Raw genomic sequence first — 25,664 nt, 5'->3', positions numbered from 1 at the left:
GAAGTGTTGCCTAGTATTAGAGTTGTAGGCAGGAATTTGAATTCCAAGGACTCCATCAGGAGAAATGTGGGCATTAAGGTGGGTATCATCCTGGAAGCATCTGGAGCTGATGGCCTGTGCCTCTGGCCAAAAGTTGTAACTGTGTCCCTCCCCTCTGCCATGTGATTTCAGCTTTTCAAGGCTGGAAAGGTCCTTGTGCCTCTGGGTCCTTATCTGGGTCATAGCTGGTGACAATAATTCCACCTCAGTTTCACCCCTTTAGTTTGTTCCTAAACTGGTAAAATGCAAATTCTCCTTAGGAGTGGTGTTAGGAAAGTGCTTAAAGTGGCTCTCAGTTGTTTTACCTGATGAGCATCTGAGCAGCGGCCTTGAGAAAGGAGGCTGGGGAGCTAAGTTAAAATCAGCCAACACTTATATAGTGCCTGCTGTATACTAGCCTACTACAAGGGGACAGAGGCGAGAATGTCACAATTCTTGCCCTTATGGGGCAAGAGGAGGGAAGGAATTCACGTTATCCAGGGACCATTTAAAAAATTACACATGAGTTATCTCATTTGTTTCATATTAGTTTCATTTTTTACAATTATGTAAAATTTTGACCACATACAAAATAAACCTACATCCCGTATATCCGTCTAACTACCACGCAGATCAGGAAACAACATTGCCGGCACTCTGAAGCCTCAGAAGCTCCCCTTCCAACTATCCTGAGTGAGGGGATAACCACTCTTGTGACGTCTAGCACCATGCATCAATTTTCCCTAAATGGGATCACACAGTATGCGTCTTTTGTGTCTGGCTACTTCCGTTTAACATTATGTTTCTGAGATTCGTCCATGTTGTTGCAGGTAGCAGTAGTTTGTTAATCTCATTGCTGGATAATGATTCCATTGTATGGGTATATAGTACCTCAATTTGTTTATCCAGTCTTCTATTAATAACCGTTTGGTGGTTTCCAGTTTTTAGTTATTACTAATTGTATTGCGGTGACCATTCTAACGTGGATCGTTTGGGAAAACATCTGCATTCATTTCTCTTAGATATGTCCAAAGAAATTGCCAAACAGTTTTCCAAAGTGGTGGTCCCAGTGTGTACCCCTCCCAGCAGTGTTTGAGAGCTCTAGTTGCCGCACATACTCACCAACACTAGACATTGTCTTACGTTCACTTTCCATGGAAGGAATGTGAAACTCAGAAAAGGTATCCTGTGCTCAGCTAAGCACAATGTGCCAGTAAGTGACGGAGCTGGGATTTGAACCCTGGTCTGTGTGATGACTATGGAATCTATTCTCACTCTCTGGGTTAGACATAAACATGGCCAGAATGTGATCAACTCGAGCCCTAAAAATGCATGAAGAGCACTCTTGGGGAACTTGAAGAGGTTAGAGAATTGTCATCTGTTTTTGGGAGGGCAAGGATCATGGAGCCACTCAGAGATGGTAGCATTTGGCTGGGTCTTTTGGGAAGTGGGCAGTTTTGCCCACTCTCCAGGGCTTTCCAGCTGGGCCTGCCCTGGCAAGGGCCCCACTTTAGCCAAGACATAGCAGGGATGAAAGTTTTAAGGGCATGGGAAAGGTCAACTTTGACTGGAATATAGGATATGTAAGGGAGGAGGCAAAGGCTAGAAAGATGACCTAAGCCTAATTGGTGGACCTAGTTTGTCCCTAGGGGTCTCACCTGCCCCCCTACTCCTGGCCACCCAAGATGTAGAACCCAAGGCAGAGGCTCACCATTTTCCTGGGAACTGGGGCTTCTTTGAATCCTGCTCTCAGCAAATGGAGCTGGCCTCTCACCAAATGGGAGATCTTAGCTGTTCCTGGGACCACTCTCAGGGTTTCTGCCAACAGAATTTTTTTGGAGTTTCCTGCTTCCATCTAGCTGTGTGAAATTGGTAACCCCACCCCACAGGACCTGACCCAAATTGTTTATTTGGAAGGAAAAATTGTTTTTTCAGCGAAAATAAGATGGTAGATAGTACTCCCTTTACTCCCTGGGCCAATCTCGGGAGATTTGCCAGGATGTTGGGGGTGAGGGGGTGCCAAACTTCTGATTATGGTCAAGCCAAACTTGCTAGAGGGCTCCCTGGCATGGGTTAAATCACAGCAATAATCATCTTTCTTATTTGTACAGTAGTTTATATCTTTATCCCCACATGGATGTGTGAAGTATGTGATATAGATAGTATCACTCTGTTTACAGGTGAGGGGATGAGTCCCAGAGAGGGTGCCCACCTGCTGTGGATCACAAGGCTAATATACACTCACACTAGTCTGGAACTGGGGCTCCTAGAGCCTGCTCTTTTCATGCTTACCCCGGTCCTGGCCAAGCATGGAGGATGCATGAGGGAGCCTGGGCACCCACAGGCAGGTGACCGCAAGAGTAAGCCCTGTGAGCCAGGCCAGCTCCTCCTGAGGGTCTTCAGGTTCTGTGTGCCTCAGTGGAAGGGAGAGAGGCAGATGGCATCTTGGTAATGAAGCTCTGGTTTGCAGGGGGCTAAAGTGGTGGAAAGAGGGTGAAATTTATATACCCTCTGAGAGTTAGGACAGCTCCAGCCACTTGGCGTTGATGAGATGTGCCCTTATGGAATGGTTCCTCCACCTAGCCTGGTGAAAATAGTCTTTTGGGGTTCATGGAGCTCACATGTGGTTGGGATCTGATTGGCAGTCAGCAGAAAAGCTGCCAGTGCTAACCAAAATGAGCTCCGAGAGGCCTTTGCTGAAGACCCTTGGAAGACACATCCACAGGCAGCTGGTTTTATTCTTGCGATTTGCAGACTGTGCCCTGGGCCCTGCTCTTGGGGTGTTGTCCAGAGTGGCATGTGGCTGTCCCAGGAATGGGTAAGCCCCTTGGGGCAGAGGGATCCCAGGAGAGGATGCAGACAGTCTTTTCTGGTGGAGTGGTAAGTGCTCCCCATGGCTCAGAGTTGGCCTCTGGCTTTTTTTTTTTTTTTTTTTTTTTTTGAGACGGAGTCTGGCTGTGTTGCCCAGGCTGGAGTGCAGTGGCCGGATCTCAGCTCACTGCAAGCCCCGCCTCCCGGGTTCACGCCATTCTCCTGCCTCAGCCTCCCGAGTAGCTGGGAGTACAGGCGCCCGCCGCCTCGCCCGGCTAATTTTTTTTGTATTTTAGTAGAGACGGGGTTTCACCGTGTTAGCCAGGATGGTCTGGATCTCCTGAACTCGTGATCCGCCCGTCTCGGCCTCCCAAAGTGCTGGGATTACAGGCTTGAGCCACCGCGCCCGGCCGGCCTCTGGCTTTTAATGAGATGCCTGGGGCAGGCAGAGTTGGCTCGATTTTACAGATGAGGACACTGAGGCCCTTCTGACAAGAGAGGAGATCACAGGGCTAGTTGCAGGCAGAGTTGGAACTAGCACCTCAGGCTCCTGACTCCTGGCACCTTTTGGAATTTGCCTCGCTCCTCCTGCCCATCTTTCTTTCGGGGGTGATGAGTGAGAGAGTTTACAGATTAGTTCAGACACGCAGTTGGGTGGTACAACCCCTGAGGGAGCTGAGATCATGATAGTGATCTCACCTTTTAACAGCATTTTCTAGTTTACAAAATAATCTCATGACTTGAAGTTGATTTTACAGTATTAGCCCCATTTTACAGATGAAGAAGCTAAGTCTTTGGCAGCTTAGGTGGCTTACCCAAGTAAGACTGGAACTTGTATCTAGGACTTCTGACTTTAAAGCTAGTGCTTTTTTATTTTTTCTGTTGCCCAGGCTGGAGTGCAGTGGCACGATCTCGGCTCACTGCAACCTCTGCCTCCCGGGTTCAAGTGATTCTCATGCCTCAGCCTCCTCCCGAGTAGCTGGGATTACAGGTGCGTGCCACCATACCCGACTAATTTTTGTATTTTTGGTAGAGATGGAGTGTCACCATGTTGGCCAGGCTGGTCTCGAACTCCTGACCTCCAGTGCTCCACCCGACCTCAAGTGCTCCACCCACCTCGGCCTCCCAAGGTGCTGGGATTACAGGTGTGAGCACCACGCCTGGCCATTTTTTTTTTTTTAAACTGTACAATAGCTGCCTCTTTTTGCAGTAGTTTTGAATTTAATGAAAACAAATAGCTGAAGTTCACCATGGATGTTTTTCTGAACTTCTTCAAACAGGTCTGAAGACCTGAGGAGCTCTCCTTTCCTGTCTCCTTAACAAATCTGAATTCATGTAAATTAAGTAAGAACCATACATCATCAGCTGCAAGTGAGAAAAGGCTTGAGCAGGGCAGTTCTTGAGGAGCCAAGGCTGTGGATTATTACTAAATTATTAGCTCCCTTGCAGCCAATTATGTTTAGGCCTTAGACTCTTAGGCTTGTGCTAATTTGGATGGCTTCTTCCTTAATTAGGTTTCTTCTCATTTCAGGGTTGTATGTTCGAGACCTCAATGAGGAGCCCAAACATGGAGCCATTCAAGCAGCAGAAGGTGGAGGACTTTTATGACATCGGAGAGGAGCTGGGGAGGTAGGAGACTGTGTAAGAGGTGGGGGGATGCTGAGGGAGCCAAAGTCATGCTGCTTCTAGCACAATTGTCAGTTGGTGTTGGAAGGCAGGGCCACAGGACCAGTGGGAAGCTTTAAAAAATGAACCTGAGGATTATTCACCTGCCTGGGTGACTTTGCACATAGTCATTGCTCTGAAAATAATGACTTGCCAGTAAAAGGGATGAGAATTGTTGAGTTCTGTGTTTTCAGCATAATCTAGCTGGCAGGGAAAACCTTCATGATTCTTGTTTGATCTGTTACTTTTTTCATGAAGTTCCCCCAGGCTCTGGATAGAGACCTGACTTGTTGGTTTTCTTCTGAGTCTCACTTGGGATTCTCCATGGTTCCCAGGGTTTTGTTTTAAGCTCCGAACCTGGATGGGAGGTGAGGTAATCCTCCTGAGAACGGATTTATGTTGAGTAACCAGCCACACGGGCCCTGTCATGAAGTTTTCCTGGGATCTTTGTTACTTGGTGCATTTTCAGGTTTGCTGAGCCCAGAACACAGCCAGGGTGAAAATCAGATCTGATAGTACTATAGTTACTATTTGGATAGAAATTAAGGTTTTCTGAAGCTCTTTTCTTGCTTTCCATTTCTACCAGCTGCTAAGATTTAAGTGGTAGTGTAGTGATTACAAAACACCAGTCCTGAAGTTTGAGTCTCACAACAGTGCATGAAATAGGCATTATTTTTACTCTCATTTTCCAGATGAGGAAACTGTGGTGAGCATTTGGGCAAGTTGCCCAAAGTTGCTGAGCCAGTGAGTGACATAGCCAAGGTTCTGACTAGTCCATTTTGTACCTGCACACCTATTATGCCCTCTCCCATGAGCTTGCCATTTGTACACTCACATGCTCATCAGAGCACCTCACCTCACCCCTTCACACACAGTGCAGCATGAAAACATGGGAATTTAGAATGTGTAGACCTGGAAAACCTGAGACGGGTCTCAGTTCATTTAGAAAGTTTATTTCGTCAAGGTTGAGGACGCACGCCCATGACAGCCTCAGGAGGTCCTGACGACCTGTGCCCAAGGTTGTCACAGCACAGTTTGGTTTTATACCTTCTAGGGAGACATGAGACATCAATCACATATGCAAGATGAACATTGGTTTGGTCTGGAAGGGCAGGACAACTCCAACTCTAAAGGGAAGACTCTAATGGGGAGGGGGCTTCCAGGTCATAGGTAGATAAGAGACAGATGGTTGCATTCGTTTGAGTTTCTGGTCAGCCTTTCTAAAGGAGGCAGTCAGATATGCATTTATCTCAGTTAGCAGAGGGGTGACTTTGAATAGAACAGGAGGCAAGTTTGCCCTAAGCAGTTCCCAGCTTGACTTTTCTCTTTAGCTTAGGGACGTGGGGCCCCCAAGATTTAGTTTCCTTTCGCAAGTGTCTACTGTATCCAACAGGCAAAACAGGAGTTCTTTTCGCTTTATAGAACTCCTAGGTCAGGACTAATTGTCTTGCTTTTTTTTTAACTTTCAAAGATAAAACATGGCTTCAAAGTCAGAAGAGCTTCACTCCAAAGAGAATGAGAGACAGCAGGTGCTTCAAGATCAGGGAGTTCATCCTGGCTGGCAGGATGGTGCGTGGGGGAGCAAAGAACTGCAGAGAACCCAGGGGGGATGACTTCTCCCAGTCTCCGGCCTGGTGAAGGGATAGGAAGAGAACATAGGACTAGAGGCTGGGTTTGGTCACTGGAGCCTGCCTTGTGGGAAGCCAGGTTCTCTTTGCCTCAGGTTCTTCTCCTGCCCTTGGTGGCACCAGCAGAAAGGTGGCATTCTCAGCAACAAACCACGGCCAGCCCTGCCAATGGTGCTCGATTCAGTGCCCTCACTTGGCCATGCCCTGCGTGTAGGGGTCTGTGCTGAGTACTGTGGGTACCAAGACGAGCAAGATCAGACAGTCTCTGCCCTCCTGGAGCTCCACCCTGGCAGCGAGTCAGCTGCACACATGCTAACAAGGGCACTCTTGGATTGGACTAGAGTCTGGGTGGGCAGAGAAACTGAGAAGTTGTGGGGAGTGGGACTCTGAAGAAGGAAGTAGAAGCAGCTTCCTGGGGATTGCATTTATGATTCCTTCTTAGTCTTGTCTCTCCCTGACTCCATATATCAAGGACATGTGCTATTAGACCCAGAAGAGACCTCATGTTTTCTGGTCCTCTACCTGCAACAGGGTGTGGAGATCCCATGCGTCTCATAGTCTGGGATGTCTTGGGGTGATTCTCACCTCCCCTATTCTTCTAAAGTGCTACTGGGGCAAAAGGTGAGTAAGCAGCAGATGAGGCCCAGGGATTAGGGGCCAGTGGCCTTTGGAGTGGCCAGATGTCCTAGGATTTGTGGTCTAGAGGTCAGATGACCTAGAAGGCCTTTAGAGGTCCTGTCTTTCAGGCCTCTCACTTGACAGTTGAAGAAATGGAGGCTCAGGGAGGGGAAGGGTCTTGCCTGGGGCCACAGAACAGGCTAGAACTAGAGCTGCCTTTGGATGACCACTCAGCTTCTGAAGGGACAGTCCTATTCTTCTCTCCTGCCCTCCTGGTCTTCACTTAACATATTCTTGGGGACCTACCGTGTGCCATGCACCGTCCAAGCAGTGGAAAACAAAACAGACACAGTCCTGTCCTCTGGCAGTTTATGCTCCCCAGGCTCGTGGAGAAAGGCACTAGACAAGTGGATGCTAAGGGATAAATCACCATAAGGTGTGTTAAGGGCTAAGAAAAGAGAGAAAAGGATGCCCTGCAAGGGAATGATGGGGGATGTAGTTCCAACTGGGTGGTTAGAGAAGATTGCTCTGAGGAAGTGACTGCTCATTTGAGAACTGAGGGGTAAATGCACAAGCCAAGTCAGCAGCATGGATGAGCCCTGAAGTGGGGAAGTGCCTGGGACCTGGGGAGCCGGCAGGAGGCTGGTATGGCCTTGGAAAGTGGGCCAGGGGCAAGCAGTGTTACATGAGGCTGGTGGCATGGGGACCAGATCCAGTTGGTGAATTCCCTGCCAACACAGTGGTGGAGAGGTTTGGCCTTTGCGGTCACATGGGTTGGGGTTTGGGTCCCTGTCCTAGCTGTGCAACATTAGGACAATCTGCCCTCTCTGAGCCTCAGCTTTTTTAGCTGTGAGACAGAAAGAGTACCATCACCTAGCTCATGGTCATGGGGATGAAATGAGATGCCGAGTGGGGAATCCCTCTCAGAGCTGGGCATGGGGTAAGTGTTCATGAACAAGAGCTTCTGGCTTTCAACAGTGACCAGATCGAGCCTTTGAAGTAGGTTTGGAGTGTCAAGGCCCCATCTTCTGCCTCTGCAGCCTTCTAGGAGGAAGGCGTGGGACTCTGCAGGAAGAAGAGCAGGGGGATCATCCTGATGTCTGGGGAGCTCAATGTAAACCTCCTTACTTGGCTGTCAGTGAGCACCCTAGTGTAGACTCAGGGCCCTCTCATTGATTTTAGCTCTTCATTAAGTCCTAACTATGCAAAAATGAAAATGTACAACAATTTGTTACATGTAACAATGGATAAAGCTCAGACACGTAATGTTGAGCAAAGGAAGGCAAACTCAGAAGGGTCTGTGCTGCTTTTTTCCATTTGTGAAAGTTCAAAATGGGCAAAAGGAATCAATGATGCCAGAAGTGTGAATGGTGGTTATCCTTCAGGGACTAGTGACTGGAAGGGGGCACAAAAGGGATTCACAAAAGGGTGCTGCATTCTGTTTCTTGATCTGGGTGTCTGTTTCACAGATGTCTTCATTTTATGAGTATTTATATGAAGACATACATGCATATGGGCATTTTCCTGTTTATTAGACCTTAACTAAAATAGTATATAAATATATATATATATATATTTTTTTTTGAGATAGAGTTTCACTCTGTCGCCAGGTTGGAGTGCGGTGGTGAGATCTCAGGGGGAGGGTGCTAGTAGGTAGGCCCAGTGATGGTTTCGTGAACTTCAGCATAGACAACTACTGCATGCAGGATGATATAAAGTAATTTAACATAAGCAGCAGATACTGAAGAGTGATTCCTTATTTACTATCCTCCTGCAACCTCTGCCTCCAGGGTTCAAGCTATTCTCCTGCTTCAGCCTCCTGAGTAGCTGGGACTACAGATGCGTGCCACCATGCCCAGATAATTTTTGTATTTTTAGTAGAGATGGGGTTTCACCATACTGGCCAGGAAGGTCTTGATCTCTTGACCTTGTGATCCGCCCGCCTCGGCATCCCCCGAAAAATAAATAACCTTTAACTCTACTTCCTGCCCTGGCCTGGTTCACATGTTTCTGATTCCTTTAGAGGCTTTGTCTATCCTTATCCTATGAGTAAGAGCATCTCTGTAGGAAAAGCTTTGGATGGAAACAGGATACCCTGGCAGGAGCATCCTGCACTCTGCTGGGACTCTCCCTGGCCCTGCGGATTTGCCTGATTTCTAGCTTCCAGCTCTGAGTGCAGGCAGTTGGCTGTGCTCACACTTTTGGCACCAGCCTGCTTGGGATGCTGGAGGTTGTCTGCTGTTTCTGGGAGTGTTTGGAGAAATGTTGGCTTGCAGACGTTGGCATCTCCCAGCCTTGGTAGCAATCAGTAGAGCAGAGCAGGGAAACATTAGAGCAGGGCTCATAAAGAGAAACTCATCCAACTCCTCATTTTATAGATGAGGCTAAGGCCAGAGAGGAGAAGTGGTGAACTGGTGATAGAACCAGGGTGGGGTCTGGTGGTCTGACTCCTAGCCCAGGACTCTGGCCACCACATCTTAAGGACCCACAAGACACAAAGTCATTTCTTCCTTTAATTGGAATGCTTCTGAGCAGTGGGAGAGAATATAAGGGAAGGAAGTCTTTTCTGTTTGTACTTGAGGGTAGTGTAGCACGGTCAAAGTTAGGAGAACGAGCCTTTGGGAAGGAGTGATGTTTCTCAGAGGGAAGGTGCCAGTAGGTAGACCCAGTGATGGTTTCGTGAACTTCTGCATAGACAACTACTGCATGCATGATGATATAAAGTAATTTAACGTTAGCAGCATATAATGAAGAGTGATTCCTTGTTTCCTATCCTTTGATTATTTTCCTTTACTTAGATGGATTTTTTTTTTTTTTTTTTTTTTTGGTTTGTTTGTTTGTTTTTGTGAGATGGAGCCTCACTCTGTCACCCAGGCTGGAATGCAGTCACATGATCTCACTTCACTGCAACCTCCGCCTCCCGGGTTCAAGCGATTCTCCTGCCTCAGCCTCCTGAGTAGCTGGGATTACAGGCACCCACCACCATGCCTGGCTAATTTTTGTACTTTTAGTAGAGACGGGGTTTCACCATGTTGGCCAGGTTCATCTCAAACTCCTGACCTTAGGTGATCTGCCTGCCTCGGCCTCCCAAAGTGCTGGGATTACAGGAGTGAGCCATCGCACTGGGCCAGATTTTCTTTACTTACATTATATTAACATAAAATCATAACATGTTTCTGTTGAGCTGGATTTCAACAAAAATTTAATCCAAATCTACCATTTTATAGATGAGGAAAGTGAGGCCCAGAGAGGGGAGGTTATTTGTCTAAGGTCGTAAACAAGAATTGGAGGAAGCAGAACTCAAAGGCAGAACCTTCTTGACTACTGTGCTGGTTTAAACAAATAAACAAAGAAAGAGATAAGAACTGATTTAAATCTACATCCAACCTTTATCCATAGCCCCCACTTCTCTTAAGGATCTTACCTTACCGTTACCCCACATACCACCTCTGCCCTGAAGAAGACAGCAACCATATAATTGCTACCACTTAGAAGAGGCTCATGTATGCAAGACACCCTGCCAGCCACCCAACCTGCAGTCTCCTTGGGTGGGGATGAGAGACTTGGGTGGGGGAAGGAGCCTCTGCACTAAAGCCTCAGCCTTCCTGAACGTGGACAAAGGATTCCCTGAGGCAGTCATGTTGATGGGGGCAGGGGGTAGCCAGACTGGAGTCTCCCAGTGGGATCATCTGTGGTTAAGATCAGCCACCACACATTCAGCTTAGTCAGGATAACCTCTTTGGGGAAAGAAACAACATCCTCTAGGAAATGTGTGAAGTTCAAATTTTCCCAGGCTGGGTTCAATACCCCAGTCTAGCCACACTGGGCACTATAGAAAACAACAAACATAGGTGTTAGATTTATTCATCTCAGCCCTTGGCAAAAGAGCTTCTAAGACTAACCCTGAAGCAAGGGGGCTTTTATGATCCCTTTTAAATTAAAAAGATGTTTGTTTATTATAGAAGTTATTCAAGGTGAGACGGGGGTGGTGGCTCACACCTGTAATCCCAGCACTTTGGGAGGCCGAGGCGGGCGGATCGCCTGAGCTCAGGAGTTCGAGACCAGCCTGGACAACATGGTGAAACCCTGTCTCTACTAAAAACACAAAAATTAGCCGGGCATGGTGGCATGCACCTTAATCCCAGCTACTCAGGAGGCTGAGGCAGGAGAATTGCTTGAACCCGGGAGGCGGATGTTGCAGTGAGCCAAGATAGCGCCACTGCACTCCAGCCTGGGGGACAGAGTCAGACACCGTCTCAAAAAAAAAAAAAAAAGTTATTCAAGGTGAATGTCATAAAATTATGAAGAGTATAAAGTAAAAAGTAGACTCCCTCTGCCCTCTTGCCGAGTCTCATACCTCACAGGTAGACTTTGATGGTAATTTTCTTCTATTGCCATTCAGAACCTTTCTAAGTGAAGCAAGTGTGTGTGTGGACAGAGGGGACCATATGACCATAATGATCAACAACTTGCTTTTCTCACTTAATGAAATCTGTTGAATATCTTTTTATAGCAGTGCAGGGAGATCTGTGAGACTTATTTTGGATGAATGGTTTTTTTAAATTAATAAATTTAAGGCTGGGTGCTGTGGCTCACACCTGTAATCCCAGCACTTTGGGAGGCTGAAGCGGGTGGATCACCAGGTCAGGAGTTAACCCAGCAGCTATCTTCCTTCCTTCCTCCCTTCCTCCCTTCCTCCCTCCCTCCCTCCCTCCCTCCCTCCCTCCCTCCCTCCCTCCCTCTTCCTTCCTTCCTTCCTTCCTTCCTTCCTTCCTTCCTTCCTTCCTTCCTTCCTTCCTTCCTTCCTTCCTTCCTTTCCCTCCCCGTTTCCCTTCCCCTCCCCTCCCCCTGCCCGGGGTCTCTCTGTTACTCAGGCTGGAGTGCAGTGGTTCAATCATGGCTCATTGCAGCCTTGACCTCCTGGGCTCAAGCAATCCTCCCACCTCAGCCTTCCAAGCAACTGGGACTACAGGCATGTGCCACCATGACTAGCTAATTTAAATTTTTTTTTTTTTTTTGAGACAGAGTCTCGCTCTGTTTCTAGGCTGGAGTGCAGTGGTGCCATCTTGGCTCACTGCAACCTCCACCTCCTGGGTTCAAGCAATTCTCATGCCTCAGCCTCCCAACTAGCTGGGATTACAGGTGTGCACAACCATGCCTATCTAATTTTTTTTATTTTTAGTAGAGATGGGGTTTCACCATGTTGGCCAGATTGGTCTCAAACTCCTGACCTCAGGTGATCTGCCCACCTCAGCCTCCCAAAGTGCTGGGGTTACAGGCATGAGCCACCACACCCACCTAATTTTAAAATTTTTTGTAGGGACAGGGTTTTACCATGTTACCCAGGCTGGTCTTGAACTCCTGGGCTCAAGCAGTCCTCCTATTTTGGCCTCTCAAAGTACTGGGATTATAGGCGTGAGCTACCACACCTGGCTATTTTTATTTCTGAATCTTGCCTACTGATCTTTGCAGGGGTATTTCTCAAACCCACAGACCTCCTGCCCTTAGCAGCTACTGTGTCACATACATTTGTCACATTCCCCCAAGTGCTAAGCGGGGGCAGATTGGAGAGGCTGGGCCGAGTAGCAGTAATGGCTGTATAAGAGCCAGTGATGAGATGAGACTTATCTGGCAGTTGTTTATCAATTCTTTGAAAGCAGGTTCAGAGCTGTTCTCCTGTTTGGACTATCACTGCAGCACTCAGACAGAGGCCAGAGGCCCCCAAAACATATGTGACTTATCTTTGCTCTTGCTGTTTCCTCATTCTTAGAAAAATTATACTTTTTCTTCAAGGTCCAGATCAAACACGGTCACTCTGACAAAAGCAGCCATGCCCCATCCCATCCATCCCACTCCCTTCTGTCAGATTGAATTACCTCTTATTCTGGACCACGTCTCTGATCATACCTCATGTTACACATAGGGTTTTCCTGGTCATCCTCCCTGTTGGACTGAAGGTTTCCAGGCTGGGCTCCTGTGTACATCAGCTTTTATCCATCCATCTCCTCTGCTGTGGTGTCCAGCCCAGGCCTTTTATACTTGATAAGTGCTTAACACCCACAGACACCCATAAGTTAACTATAGAACATCTGGGATCTGCCTTGAGTTAAATTTAAATCTAAGGCAGAAAACCTCAGCCAAGCAAGCTCACAGCCCCCATAAACCCTGGAATTCGTGAATGTCCAGGATTCCCCAAACACAACGTGGGAAACAAAACACAGAAATCACTTCTGTTTACTGGACATACATTATTGTGTTTCATTCTTATAACACCCTGTGAAGTAGTTATTATTCCCATTTTATAGAAGAAGAAAACTCAGTCTCCAAAATTTTAGGTAACTGGTTCAAGAAATACAAACCTACCTCATCAAGGAGACGCCAAGTGGACACATTTGTGATCGGAGAGGCACAAAAATCCCAGGCCAGGGTAGTGAACAGGGCTTTGCCCAGAGGAAGTTTCTGGCTTTTATTTCCGACATTCTTTGAGATTTTCTGTGTCACACAGAGGTGAATTTTTATTAAATTATAGAATTAGGCTGAGGCGAGAAAATCGCTTGAGATGGGGCAATCCTCCCACCTCCGTTTCCTGAGTAGCTTGGGCTATAGGCATGTGCCCTAGACTTTGATAATTTTAAAAATTTTGTAGAGATGGGTATCTTACTATATTGCCCAGGCTGATCTTGACCTCCTGGCCTCAGGCGATCTCACCTCAGCCTAATTCTATAATTTAATAAAAATCAATGCAGGAGATTCTTCAGAGGTCATCTATTATAGTAAAGGCCCAGGGCTCAGGGTGGTTGAGGGTGAGTAGGTGTGGGGGGGTCAAAGAGTTTGTCAGTAAAAGGGGCTGGAAGGCAAGGAAGGGAGGCAGGGCAGATATATCCATTTTCTGCATAGGGCAGCAGTGAGGACCACACCAGGCCACCAAATTCCCTTGGTGGGATTCTATCCTGCCACCTTGATGAGGTTCTTAAACCCATGAGACTTGCAGCCACAGGACTATGGCCCAGTTCAGGGTTGGAGAGTGGCCACAAACAGGAGAGGCAGGTGAGGGGAGCAGCAGCCCCGTCAACATCTAGGTGCAAGGGTATCGTATTTACATCATCTTTGGTCCTGTCAACACCACAACAGACTTTGGTTTTTGGTTTTGGTTTTTGTTTTTGGAGATAGAGTTTTGCTCTGTTGCCCAGGCTAGAGTGCAGTGGCATCATCTCAGCTCACTGCAACCTCTGCCTCCTGGGTTCAAGCAATTCTCCTGCCTCAGCCTCCCCAGTAGCTGGGGCTATAGGCACCCGCCAAGTACAGCTAATATTTGTATTTTTAATAGAGACCTGGTTCCACCATGTTGGCCAGGCTGGTTTCCAACTCCTGACCTCAAGTGATCTGCCTGCCTCGGCCTCCCAAAGTGCTGGGATTACAGGTGTGAGCCATTGCACCCAGCCATACAACAGACTTTAGAAAGAGGGGTGTCAGAGAGGGGCTCCCTACACTGGTCCTCCTGAGGGGAATAGGGAACTGTGAGCTGGCCGAATGCAAAACAGTACAAGTGACCTCTTGTTACTCAGGTTGTAGACTGAGAGCTAGATGAACTTGGTTAATAGCAAGGAAGCCTCCTCCACCACAGCAGCACCCTAGACAAGCTGGTGGTTTCCAAAAGGTTAGTGGGTGTGTGTGGATGTGTGTGTGTGAAGGAGCTCATGAGTACGTGCACGTCTGTACTGTATGTAGGTCACTATCACAGTCAACAATAAATATTCTTGGGCACCCACTGTGTGTTGAGGAGGAGATTTAGGGCTCAGGCCTTGCCCCAGAAGAGCTAAGGCTCAGTTGGGGCACAGGAGTACTTTCCTGCTAAGCAAATGAAATGAGATGTACTAGACCATGTGCTAATAATGGAACCCAAAAACACGTTCCAGGAGAGCAGAGGAGGAAGCTATCACCCTGGGTGGGGCAGGGTCTAATCCAGGAGAGAGGCCGGTAACTACCTCAAGGGTGAGGGCTCTGCCACAACCAAGGAACAGAGGCCCAGGCTTGGGCAAGAGGGCACGTGGAGACGGTGAAGGGATGGGGCTGCCAGGACTGACGACTACAAGGGGCCCTGGGTGACAGAGGCTGTGGATGAGAGAGGGAGGCGCTTTCATCACCCATTGTTAGGAAAACAAAGCACAAAGCCACTCAAACAAAGTGGCTGCATTGCACAGCTTGAGTTAGAAGCTCAGCACACAGTGCAAATCGCTTGCCCTAAGGGTAGGTCTCATTGAGCTCTGTCTGCATTATGGAAACTGGAAGAGCTGGGGGCGGGGGGCAGTACTTCTGTGGGGGAAATGGAAACCACCAGTGTGCCTGTATCTTCTGGATAGCCTTGCTTTTCTACTTATTTATTGCCAGTGTGTACATTTTGTGTTGGATTGTTGTTTTTTGACTCCATGTTGTTTTTAAATATGTACGTTTCCACAAATCCAGAGTTCATATACTTAAAAATATTTTTGTTTGGAAATAATTTGAAATGTGATAAAAAAAAGTTGTAAGAATAACAAAACTCCCGTATACCCTTGACCTATATGTACCAGTTTTTAACATTTTGTCATTTCTCTCTCTCTCTCTCCCCTTCTCTACCTGCCTCCTTTCCTCCTTCCTTCTCTTTGTCTGTGGGTTATCTGTCTGTCTGTCTGTCTGTCTACCTGCCTACTTACATATCCATCCATCCTAGTTTCTGAACCATTTGAGAATAGGTTGCAGACATTATGCCTCTTCACCCCTTAATACTTCATTATGGATTTCCTAGTGAAGTGTTAAGTACACGGACGTTCTCTTTCATAACCACTATACAGTTACAAATTCAGGCATTTAATACCGATAAAATATTTTTACCTAAGCTATCTCTCTTGCTCTAATTTTGTCAATTTTCTTATTAGTGTTCTTTATAGCTGTTTTTCTCCCTACAGTGAAAGATCCAGGGCAGGATCATGTGTTGCATCTTGTTGTTATATGTCTCCAGTCTCCTTTAACTGGGAACAGCCTTTCTTTGACTTTCATGACACTAACATTTTTAAAGACTACTGCACTATTAAAAAATAAATAGGGTCGGGTGCAGTGGTTCATGCCTGTAATCCCAGCACTTTGGGAGGCTAAGGTGGGCAGATCACTTGAGGTCAGGAGTTCAAGACAAGTATGGCCAACATGGCGAAACCCCATCTCTACTAAAAATACAAAAATTAGCCAGGTATGGTGGTGCATGCCTGTGGTCCCAGCTACCCAGGAGGCTGAGGCCGGAGAATCACTTGAACCCCAGAAGTGGAGGTTGCAGTGAGCTGAGATAGCATCTCTGTACTCCAGCCTGGGCAACACAGTGAGATTCCATCTCAAAAAATATAAACAAATAAATAGATAGATAGATACAGTTTATATACTTCTGTTAACTTCATAATATTCTATCCAGGTATGCCCAATTTAGGTCACTTTCCCCTATTGTTTCCCACTGCTAAAAATATTGGTGTTTCGACGAACATATTTGTTTAATTTCCTCTCTGCATTATTTTTGTTGGGTGTATTCCCAGAGGTTGCATGCCAGGTCAAAGGTTATGACTTACATGCTTAATGGTTTAAACTGGAAATAGTGAATCACTTTACAGTGTCATCAGCATGTACTTATTTCCTTGTGGCTTTGCCAATACTCTTTTATTGTTTTTATGTATTTTTGATAGCTTGTAAATATTGTAAAGATATATAGGCCGGGCGCGGTGGCTCAAGCCTGTAATCCCAGCACTTTGGGAGGCCGAGACGGGCGGATCACGAGGTCAGCAGATCGAGACCATCCTGGCTAACCCGGTGAAACCCCGTCTCTACTAAAAAATACAAAAAACTAGCCGGGCGAGGTGGTGGGCGCCTGTAGTCCCAGCTACTCGGGAGGCTGAGGCAGGAGAATGGCGTAAACCCGGGAGGCCGAGCTTGCAGTGAACTGAGATCCGGCCACTGCACTCCAGCCTGGGCGACATAGCGAGACTCTGTCTCAAAAAAAAAAAGATATATTAACATTTTCACTGTAGGGAAATTTAAAGTAGTTCAAGTTTTCTGTACTTTCTCCTTAATTTCAAACCATATTCTCTCCTGCACTTACTTTTCTTCATGGTGTTTGCATTTCATTTTTATCTTTTCTTTTTTTTTTTTTGAGACAGGATCTTGCTCTGTCACCCAGGCTGGAGGGCAGTGGTATGATCACAGCTCAGTGCAGCCTCCGACCTCCTTGGGTTCAGGCAATCCTCCCACCTCAACCTCTTGAGTAGCTGGGACTGCAGGCATGTGCCACCACACCTGGCTAATTTTTGGAGTTTTTGTTTTATTTGTTTTGTTTTGTTTTGTTTTGAGACAGAGTCTTACTCTGTTGCCCGGGCTGGAGTACAGTGGCACAATCTCAGCTCACTGCAACCTCCACCTCCCAGGTTCAAGTGATTCTCCTGTCTCAGCCTCCCAAGTAGGTAAGATTACAGGCACGCACCACCACGCCTGGTTAGTTTTTTGTATTTTTAGTAGAGACAGGGTTTCACCATGTTGGCCAGGCTGGTCTCGAACTCCTGACCTCAGATGACCCACGTGCCTTGGCCTCCCAAAGTGCTGAGATTACAGGCATGAGCCACCGCACCTGGCCTCATGTTTTGTACTTTTTATAGAGACAGGGTTTTGTCATGTTGCCCAGGCTGGTCTTGAACTCCTGGGCTCAAGTGATCTGCTTTCCTTGGCCTTCCAAAGTGCTGGGATTACAGGCGGTAATGTAATGAGCCACTATGTAAGTCACCATTATATTTTAATGGATATTTTGAAGTTCCAGTAGCAACACAAGATAGGTAAGGCAAACGTAATAGTTCCCATTTTGTAAGTGATAAAAAGGAGGCTCAGAGGCTCTACCCAACCCAGGCCAGTCAGGACTAAAGGCAGAGCTCTTCCCTATAGACTGATGGTGTCGCCTTCCTTCTCTGAGAAGTAGAGTATACATGTCTTTAAGGGGCCTAGCACTCCTGCCAGGGGCTCTGCTCCTTTGTCTCTGCTTTTAGAAGCCGGCTCACAGGATTTTCTTAGGAAGTTTTCTGAGAGAGTACCATTGGGAGAAGTGGGTGCTTGGGATGGGGGAGTGCTTTTGAGAGGGCAAAAGGGAGAGCTTCTGTCCCCCACCTTGTTAGGGAAACCAAAGTGAGGCTTAAGAGGTACCCTATCAGGCCAGGTGTGGTGGCTCACTCCCGTAATCCCAGCACTTTGGGAGGTGGAGGTGGGCAGATAGCTTGAGCCCAGGAGTTTGAGACCAGCCTGGCCAACGTGGCGAAACCCTGACTCTACGAAAAATACAAAAATTAGCCTGGTGTGGTGGCATGCGCCTGTAGTCCCAGCTACCTGGGGGGCTGAGGTGGGAGGATCACTTGAGCCTGGAAGGCAGATGTTGTAGTGAATGGAGTTCATGCCACTGCACTCCAGCCTGGGCAACAGAGTGAGAGACTGTCTCAAAAAAAGAACTTAATTAAAAAAAAAGAGGTACCCTATCACCTCAGGTGTAGCAAAGCACCCCAGGGCTCTGGTAGGGAAGGTGGGAGATTGTGTGAGACCCGGCAGCTTCCAGAGACTTCCACAGAGTGGATGGCTCAGCCCCAGCCTCTCTTCTCGAGATTGCCCCTCACCCCCAGTCAGCCATCCACAGGGTCTAGAACCAGGAACTTTCACCTGCAAGGGCTCCTACATCGTTGAGTGTGGGACACAGAAAACTATAGCCCCATAGCCAAAATCAGGCCAGCGCCCTGTGTGTGAGTGGCCCTGGAGCTAAGATTGGCTTTTACAGAGGAATGTTTCCAATAGATTTGATGATAGAGAATGCTAACTTTAGACCCCAATTAAGCAAAATGTTATCCATCCCCCACAATGTCCATATTTCCATTCTTCTCATTGGAATACCTGTATTATAAAAACAAAATAAAACTCAATTATTATATTTTGAATTTCATTAATTAATGAATTAAAAACTTTAAAACTGTGGAAATTCCATTTTCTCCTTTGTTATACAGATGCCTACATAATATCCTACATTTTGCTTCTGGGCTTGCAATACCTCAAATATTTACCATCTGGTCCTTTGCAGGAAAGGTGGGCTACTCCTGATCTACTCCAGTAGGGTCTACCATTGAAGCAGCAAAACCGTAAAAGTAATTTATGATGGAATGGGGTGCAGATCAAAGTGAAGGTGCAGTGTTGGGAAAGGAGGATGCAGCGGTGAGCAGAGGCCACCTGCCCCTCGCCCTGACATCCCTCCAGGGACTCAGGGCCCTGGGAAGCCCAGAAGCACTGTCCACCTAGGTCAATCCTGCCCTCTTCGGAGTGTGGCTGGGGTAGGAAGAAGGGAAGGGAGCTCTGGATCCTGGGGATCGAGTGTCTCCTCTATACCTGGTCCTGCCCTGCACTAAGCTCTGAGGTATGTTACCTGGCTTCATCCTCTTGCAGTCCTATGGGACTATAGGTATTTTTCCCTTTTTACAGATGAGGAAGCTGAATCTTAGAGATTGAACTAACTTACCTTGGTAAGTGTCTGAGCTGGGATTTAAACCTATGACTTCTGACTCCTGGTCCAGTGCTCTCTTTGAAGTACCAAGTTGCCTAGAATTTTCTTTCTGTCTGTGACCCTGGGATCCCCTCCAGAGAACAGGGAAGGTGTCTGGGGGTCTTGGTGGTTTACTGGGGAGCCTGCTGAGGGTCCAGTTGTCCTGTGTCTAATCCATTTCCAGGGCTGGCACGGCCTCCCTGCTCACCTCCACCTCCTTGCTGGTAGCTTCTAACCCTGAGGCCTTAGGACCCTGATCTTGAATCCTGAAACGCCCCTGGTGACCTGGCCACAGGGCCTGAAGGGTGATGAAATATCCTCCTCTCCTTGGGGTGAGTTTTATTTAGCACCCTGGGGGCAGACCCCACTAGTTGAACTTGGCTACTCAGGGCTGTGGTGTGGCTCTAGTTGGTGAAGCATTCCTCCCTGTCTATGGTTTGCAGGCTAAGAGACAAGATGAACTGGGCAGAGGGGAGAAGGGCAGTGGAGAGACCTAGGCAGAAGGACAGGCTCAGGGCAGGACAGCCTGGCATTGACTGTTCTGGGCATTGGAATCACCAGGTCCAAGTTTGATCCTGGCTCTGCCACTATGAGCTCCTTGATGCTTTGCACTCATAGGCTCTGTTTCTTCATCGTAAGATGGTTGCTATCTCACGGGGTTGTTGAAATACCACACGTGGAGTCTGAGTCTATTCTTTTCCAGCTTTCTGGGGTCTTCATCCTTTAATGTCCAAATAAGAACAAGCATTCCATTCCAGGCAACAGGAAGTCCTGTTCCCCAACCCAGGCTTTCTGAGCCTCCCCGGGGCATGCTTACATCTTCCTCCATGCCCTAGGCCCTTGCAACTTGAGGATCACTTTCCTCCTTCGAGACAAGGCTGCACCTCCTCTGTGACCCTGGAGTCTCAGGCAAGGACCCTGGCCCATTTCTGAGTCCCTCCCTTGCCACTGAGACTGGTTGCAGGATGAACTGATTTTCATCTAAGGCTTGGGGTTGATGAGAGGAGAAGGAAATGGCTTAAAGTTGGGTAGCAAAACCTCTGCTTCTTTGACTTCTGACCTCTGCCGTGATACTAGGGCCTTCCAGGACCCCAGCCTGGGCCCTGGATCTGCTACCATCTTTTATACTTACCACACAAGGTAGACTCCCCTTTTCTTTCACATAGGCAGTTAAACTCCTTGTTGTTGCGGCACCTCCCTGAGTGGACCCCAGGCCTCTCTTTTGCAGAACGAAAGGTCCTTTAAAGTTTTTCTGAAATAAAAAGCCATCTCTGACCCCCGCACAATGCAGTCTTCTGCCTCCTGTAGCAGATGGTAATGGTTTTGAGCAGCCTTTCAAAATAGCACCTTTTCCATTCCTGCCACAGATGTAAGGGACATAGCGTGGCACGTGAGAAGTGCCCAGCAAATGGTTGCAGATATCAACATCATTTCCTTAAAGGCCCAGTGGTCATCAGTTGTTTTGAAGAGTTCACAGGGAGGAGTTGCAGTGAGGCCCTGGCATCAGTATTTTTTATATGCCCCAGTTTGAGCAGAATGTACAACTGGATCCACCATCAGTTCTTCAAAATGGTACTTGAGACACATCAGAGGCTCTCAGAGATGTTAGTTTATTCCTTTCCTCCTTTGATTGGGTGAGTCGGCTTATTATCCTCTGTCCCAACTCTGTTAATTCTCTCTCTTTGCCTTTGCTCACATTAGACGTCTGCTGGGATCTGCCCTTCCCCCACCATATATGTGTCTACCACACCCAACAGTGACGCCACAAGCCAATTCCTTTATGGCTTCTAGGTTTACTTCCCACTCCTAGGTGTAGCCTATCAGTGGCCACCTTTTCCTTAGAGTCCTATGTTCATCTAGGTCTCACCCATGCATTGAGCCCTACTCAAGTTCTGCTTCCTCTGGGAAGCCTGCCCTGACTACTGCAGGCAGGGCTGGGGCAAGCCTGTTCTGTGTTCCCACAGCATGTTGTGGATATTCCTGTTGTCATTCTTTGCCTGAGAGTCAGCTTTCACCCTCCTCCACATCGCCCCTTGACAAAGAGAAGAGACTCTCTAAACCCTTGCTGAATGAAGGATGAATAAGTTAAGATGGCAGCAACTAAAAGGGAAGGTAAAGAGATGGTGAGGATTGTATACTGGTACCTACAGTGAGTCTCCCAGCACTTTTGCCAGAAAATTTGTGGCAGAGATACCCTAAGGGGGTTTGGAAAGAGTCATTTCTCATCATGCTATCTTAGAATTTAGACTAGAAGGGCCCCAAGATATCATCTGTCTAACCCCCTTTGATGAACTGTGAACTCTTTTAGGGCTTGAGCTAGAATACACACAAGTAGTCTTCACTTGGTCTCTCTCTGTCACCCAGGCTGGAGTGCAGTGATATGATCTCGGCTCACTGCAACCTCCGCCTCCTGGGCTCAAGAGATCCTCCCACTTCAGCCTCCTGAGTAGCTGGGACTATAGATGCACATGACCACACTCAGCTAATTTTTGTTATGTTTTTGTAGAGACGGCATCTCGCCATATTGCCTAGGCTGGTCTTGACTTTCTGGGCTCAAGTGTTCACCCGCCTCAGCCTCCCAAAGTGCTGAGATTACAGGTTTGAGCCACCATGCCCATTGGGCTGTGAACTCTTTAGGATCATTTAAAAATTTTAAGTAGTCAGTTCTTTACAGAAGTAGTCACCATGCACAAGGGAACTCGTCTGTTGGGTGAAGTGAAGAATACTTGTATGTATTCTAGCTCAAGCCCTAATTCCAGCTAATGCTGTCTTTAGGAAGCTCTTCTCAGAAATAAGTCTAGGAAACCTTTGCCTAATGCTTTGAAGAAAATGACTGTTAACAGAAAAAATAACTTAAACTATTTAAATGTTAATAATTGCAGATGCTCTTTTAGTAATAACGGTATTGTACATTTCTTTTTGCCTCTGTGAGATCACCCAATAGCCACTACCTATAGCATTGCCAAGATTAGCTCCCTTGTTGATATTCATCAGCATTTGGATGGTTACCCTTGGAAAATTGTACTCTGTGCCTGTGGTTTGTGTTTCTAATATGTTTCCCTTCCCTTTTTGTTACCTTACTTTCCTCTTCCTGGGTAAGTGCTTCCAGACCAACGTCCAGGCCATCTCTACGCTATCCAGGGTCTGATACAGAGTCAGGAAAGTGGCTGGCAGATTAAACTGAATGATGTGACCAACTTAGTCTCATTGCTTTGTCCACTCTGCTGCCAAACTTACCTCCCAATACTTCCAACCTTTCTCCTCTCTAGCTGCTTAGTCTAAGCCTTTTTTTGAGAAGTTCTTTTCCTCCTTCCTGTCTCTTCCTGTCTTCCACTTACCTAATTCTACTTAGTTCTCAAGTCCAGTGAAAATACTTCCTGTCCCTCTGAGGCCTTCCCATGGATTCTTCCTTCCAGCCCCATCTATCCCTCCAGCTTTGAGCATCCATAGCCCTTAGTGTCTGTGCCTCATACACAGTTATTCCAAAGTAGAAGGTTTTCTGGGGATTCATTCTGTATTTCAAGCCAGATTGTGAGCCCATTGAGGACGGGGCCACGTTTTATCCTTCTTTGTGTCCCTTCCACCTTTGGCATATGGCTGGATCCACAGTAGGCACTCAATGAGCACAGGGACTGGTACAGCTGTCAGCTGTGCTTAGCCAGCTTTGAGGCCCCAAGGGCGCTCAGCTTGTGTCCACAAGCCCAGGAGAAGGTAGAAATTCAGCAGCAGCATTTTCATCAAGGCCCTGCTCACATGAGCTTCTTTGTTTTCTTGCCTGGAGGGGATGGAGCAGGGGAACAGACCAAGTGTGCAGAGCTGCTTGACATCCCAGCAACTGTATGGAATGCTCACTCACGCTCCCTTTCGTGTGCCAGAGTCGCCCCACATTGCAGTATCATCCTGTGCTGACGTGAGCCTGGGGGCCTCTGTCCTGTTCCTCCAGAAAGTGACTGAAACTGAACCCTACTGAAGTGCCTACTCCCAGGAGAAGATGCCAGGGCTTCCCCTTGTGGGCAGGGTCTGATCTCAACTGAGGGGAAAGATGAAGAGAAATTTTGTTGCCATGGATGTTCTAGATCGGGGTTGTGGCTTTCTTTAAGGCTAATGATAAGAGGAGTAGAAATACTTATCTGTGGCATCTGGCCCATTGCCATGGACTTGGAGTAAAGAACTTGCTTCATATCCCACTTTGGCTACCAGTACGTTAATGCACTTGGGCAAGGCACTTTCTGTCTCTGGGCCACGAGGCATTTTGGTGGCAGAAGTGAGACCTGAATATGAGTCTTTGCACTCCAGGTCCTTTGCCCTTTCATTACTCCACAGAAACACTGTAGGCATTTGGTATCATACCAAGTTACCTATCCTTTCCCTTTTGATTTATTCCTTCTAGTACCTGAGGTGCTTTTGAGAACAGTGACTTTCTTTAGAGGCCTGCTGTCAAGGGGCTACCCTGACGTCATTCCATGATTCTCCTACATTTCCTTTCTATAAATATTTTTCTTTAAGCCTAGATTTCTTTGTGCTATCAAATGGGTGTGTCTCTTTTGTCAACTATAAATCCTTCCCAGAAGAGATGGGCAAAGTAGTGCTGCTTTGGTGAAGCAAGTGATACCTTTCCATAGTTGGTGCTTAATAAAAATCTGTGATGTGAATGAATAAATGACAGCAAGAGGCAAGAGAATTGATGATGCCTTGGTATCACCTTAATCATTACTGCGAGAGAACATGCCACTCTTGGGGAAGACCCTCTGTGAAATTGACCATCTCAAAGCAAGTGCCCAGTTTCCAGTCCTGATGAAGTGGGTTCTGTCCCCCACTGCCTTCTCAGCTGTTTCTTCATGTTGATGCATTCAACAAGGCAGTGCAATAAGAGTGTGCTGGTGTAGGAGAGAAAGGGGTCCTGGCTTTGACTCTGGAGCTGCATGTGCTTAGGCAAGTCCTAAGTTTCCTTTCCCCATCTCTAACATATAAGTGCCTTCTGGCACTTAGCGTCCTGCAACTTCATGATTATGTGAAGTGTTCTTGCTGGGCCATGGGCTGTCTACTCAGCTGGGGCAGGAATCACTCATCTAGAGCCATGGCTTATGGCACAGTAAAGCCTGCGGGTGCCACTGAGACTGCTTCTGCTGAGATTAGACACAGCGGTTTGGCACCAAGTCTGTGACCAGTGGCTGTTTTTAGCAACATGGCTAGTAAATATTGACTCTGTGGCATGAAAATGGAAAGCAGAGATGACTATGTCAACTCACTCAGAGGATAGAAGTTCACCTACCTCTGACAAGATGTAGTTATGCAGTGCGTAGGTGTGTCACTAATAAATAAGTTGTTTGGGGTCAGGGAGAATGGAAAACAAGACAAGGAAGCATTCCATGGGCAATTAACAGATGCTTTCCTGTCTGCACTGTCTGGCTGGCTTATTCATTTCTTCACTTTAAAATGAATGGATACCTACATACACACAGGCATATAGAAAAAAAGGCTAGAAAGAAATACACCAAAGCATTCACTGCGGCATTCTCTAGAGACAGTGAAATTGCCACAGATTTGTACTTTCAAATACTTTGTCTCTTTTCCTCATGGTCTACAATGAGCACATATTACTTTTATAATCTGAAAAGGACAATGTATTAGACATAAGATAATTCTTTCTGAAGAGTCTGAAGGAGCTTTCAGAATCATGCAAGTACCTCGGACCTTTGTGTTTTGCCTACTGGACACTGGGTAGTACCATAGTTATCAAAAGAGAAAAGTCCGTGTAAGAGAAGCTACTCTTTTGAATAAATCCTGATCTAAGTGTGTTTACTGATTTATATCCATAAAAGCAGATGTGGTGGGAAAATATTGCAATCATATAAGATTTCAGAATCTTTTTCTGTGTAAACAGACACTTAACTGCTTTGAGTGCATTCTGTACTTCACAGCAGCTAGCTCCACTTGGCCCAGAAGTGGGCAGGTATGAGACAAGGCACTCTGGTAAATGGTTGCATGTGACCTGAAGGTGGAAGGAACCGGTTCTGGAGGATTGACTAGACCTCAGGGTTTGGAGTGTTGGGGTGGGAATGGGGTTGAGAATGGCATTATAGTAGTAATTACCACTGGTTAAGCACCAAGCGAACACCAGGCACCATCCACATATTGTTAAACCTTACAAAGCCTGATTGGATAGGCATTAGCCACCTTTTAAGGAGGAGGAAACCAAGGCCGGGAGAAGTCACTTCTCTAAACCCTCAGAGGCAGTCAGCAGCAGGCCCTGGACTCAAACCTGGCCTCAAAGCATTTGCTCTTTCTACCATGCTAGGGTGTCTCTCAAAGGGTTCAGAGTTTTGCAACAGAGAACAGAAACTGCTAAA

At 47.0% G+C, this 25,664-nt stretch overlaps 1 protein-coding gene across 16 annotated transcripts in view; it reads left to right on the top strand.

The window, feature by feature from the left end:
* The window catches only part of DAPK2 (death associated protein kinase 2), a 140,032-nt gene that overhangs the window by 2,077 nt on the left and 112,291 nt on the right, over positions 1-25,664 (top strand). For all 16 annotated transcript variants that reach the window (XM_073996010.1, XM_073996004.1, XM_073995998.1 and 13 more), the window contains exon 2: positions 4,361-4,458. Coding sequence is in view for 8 of the 16 variants with exons in the window: in XM_045395589.3 (XP_045251524.1) it covers positions 4,367-4,458 (92 nt within the window). In the remaining 8 variants the exon portion in view is untranslated. The remainder of the gene's footprint in view (positions 1-4,360; positions 4,459-25,664) is intronic.

The sequence above is a fragment of the Macaca fascicularis genome, chromosome 7 (genome assembly GCF_037993035.2).
Source record: "Macaca fascicularis isolate 582-1 chromosome 7, T2T-MFA8v1.1".
Lineage (NCBI taxonomy): Eukaryota > Metazoa > Chordata > Mammalia > Primates > Cercopithecidae > Macaca > Macaca fascicularis.
Note: the sequence above shows the minus strand (reverse complement) of the source record. Positions and strands in the feature narration are given on the sequence as shown.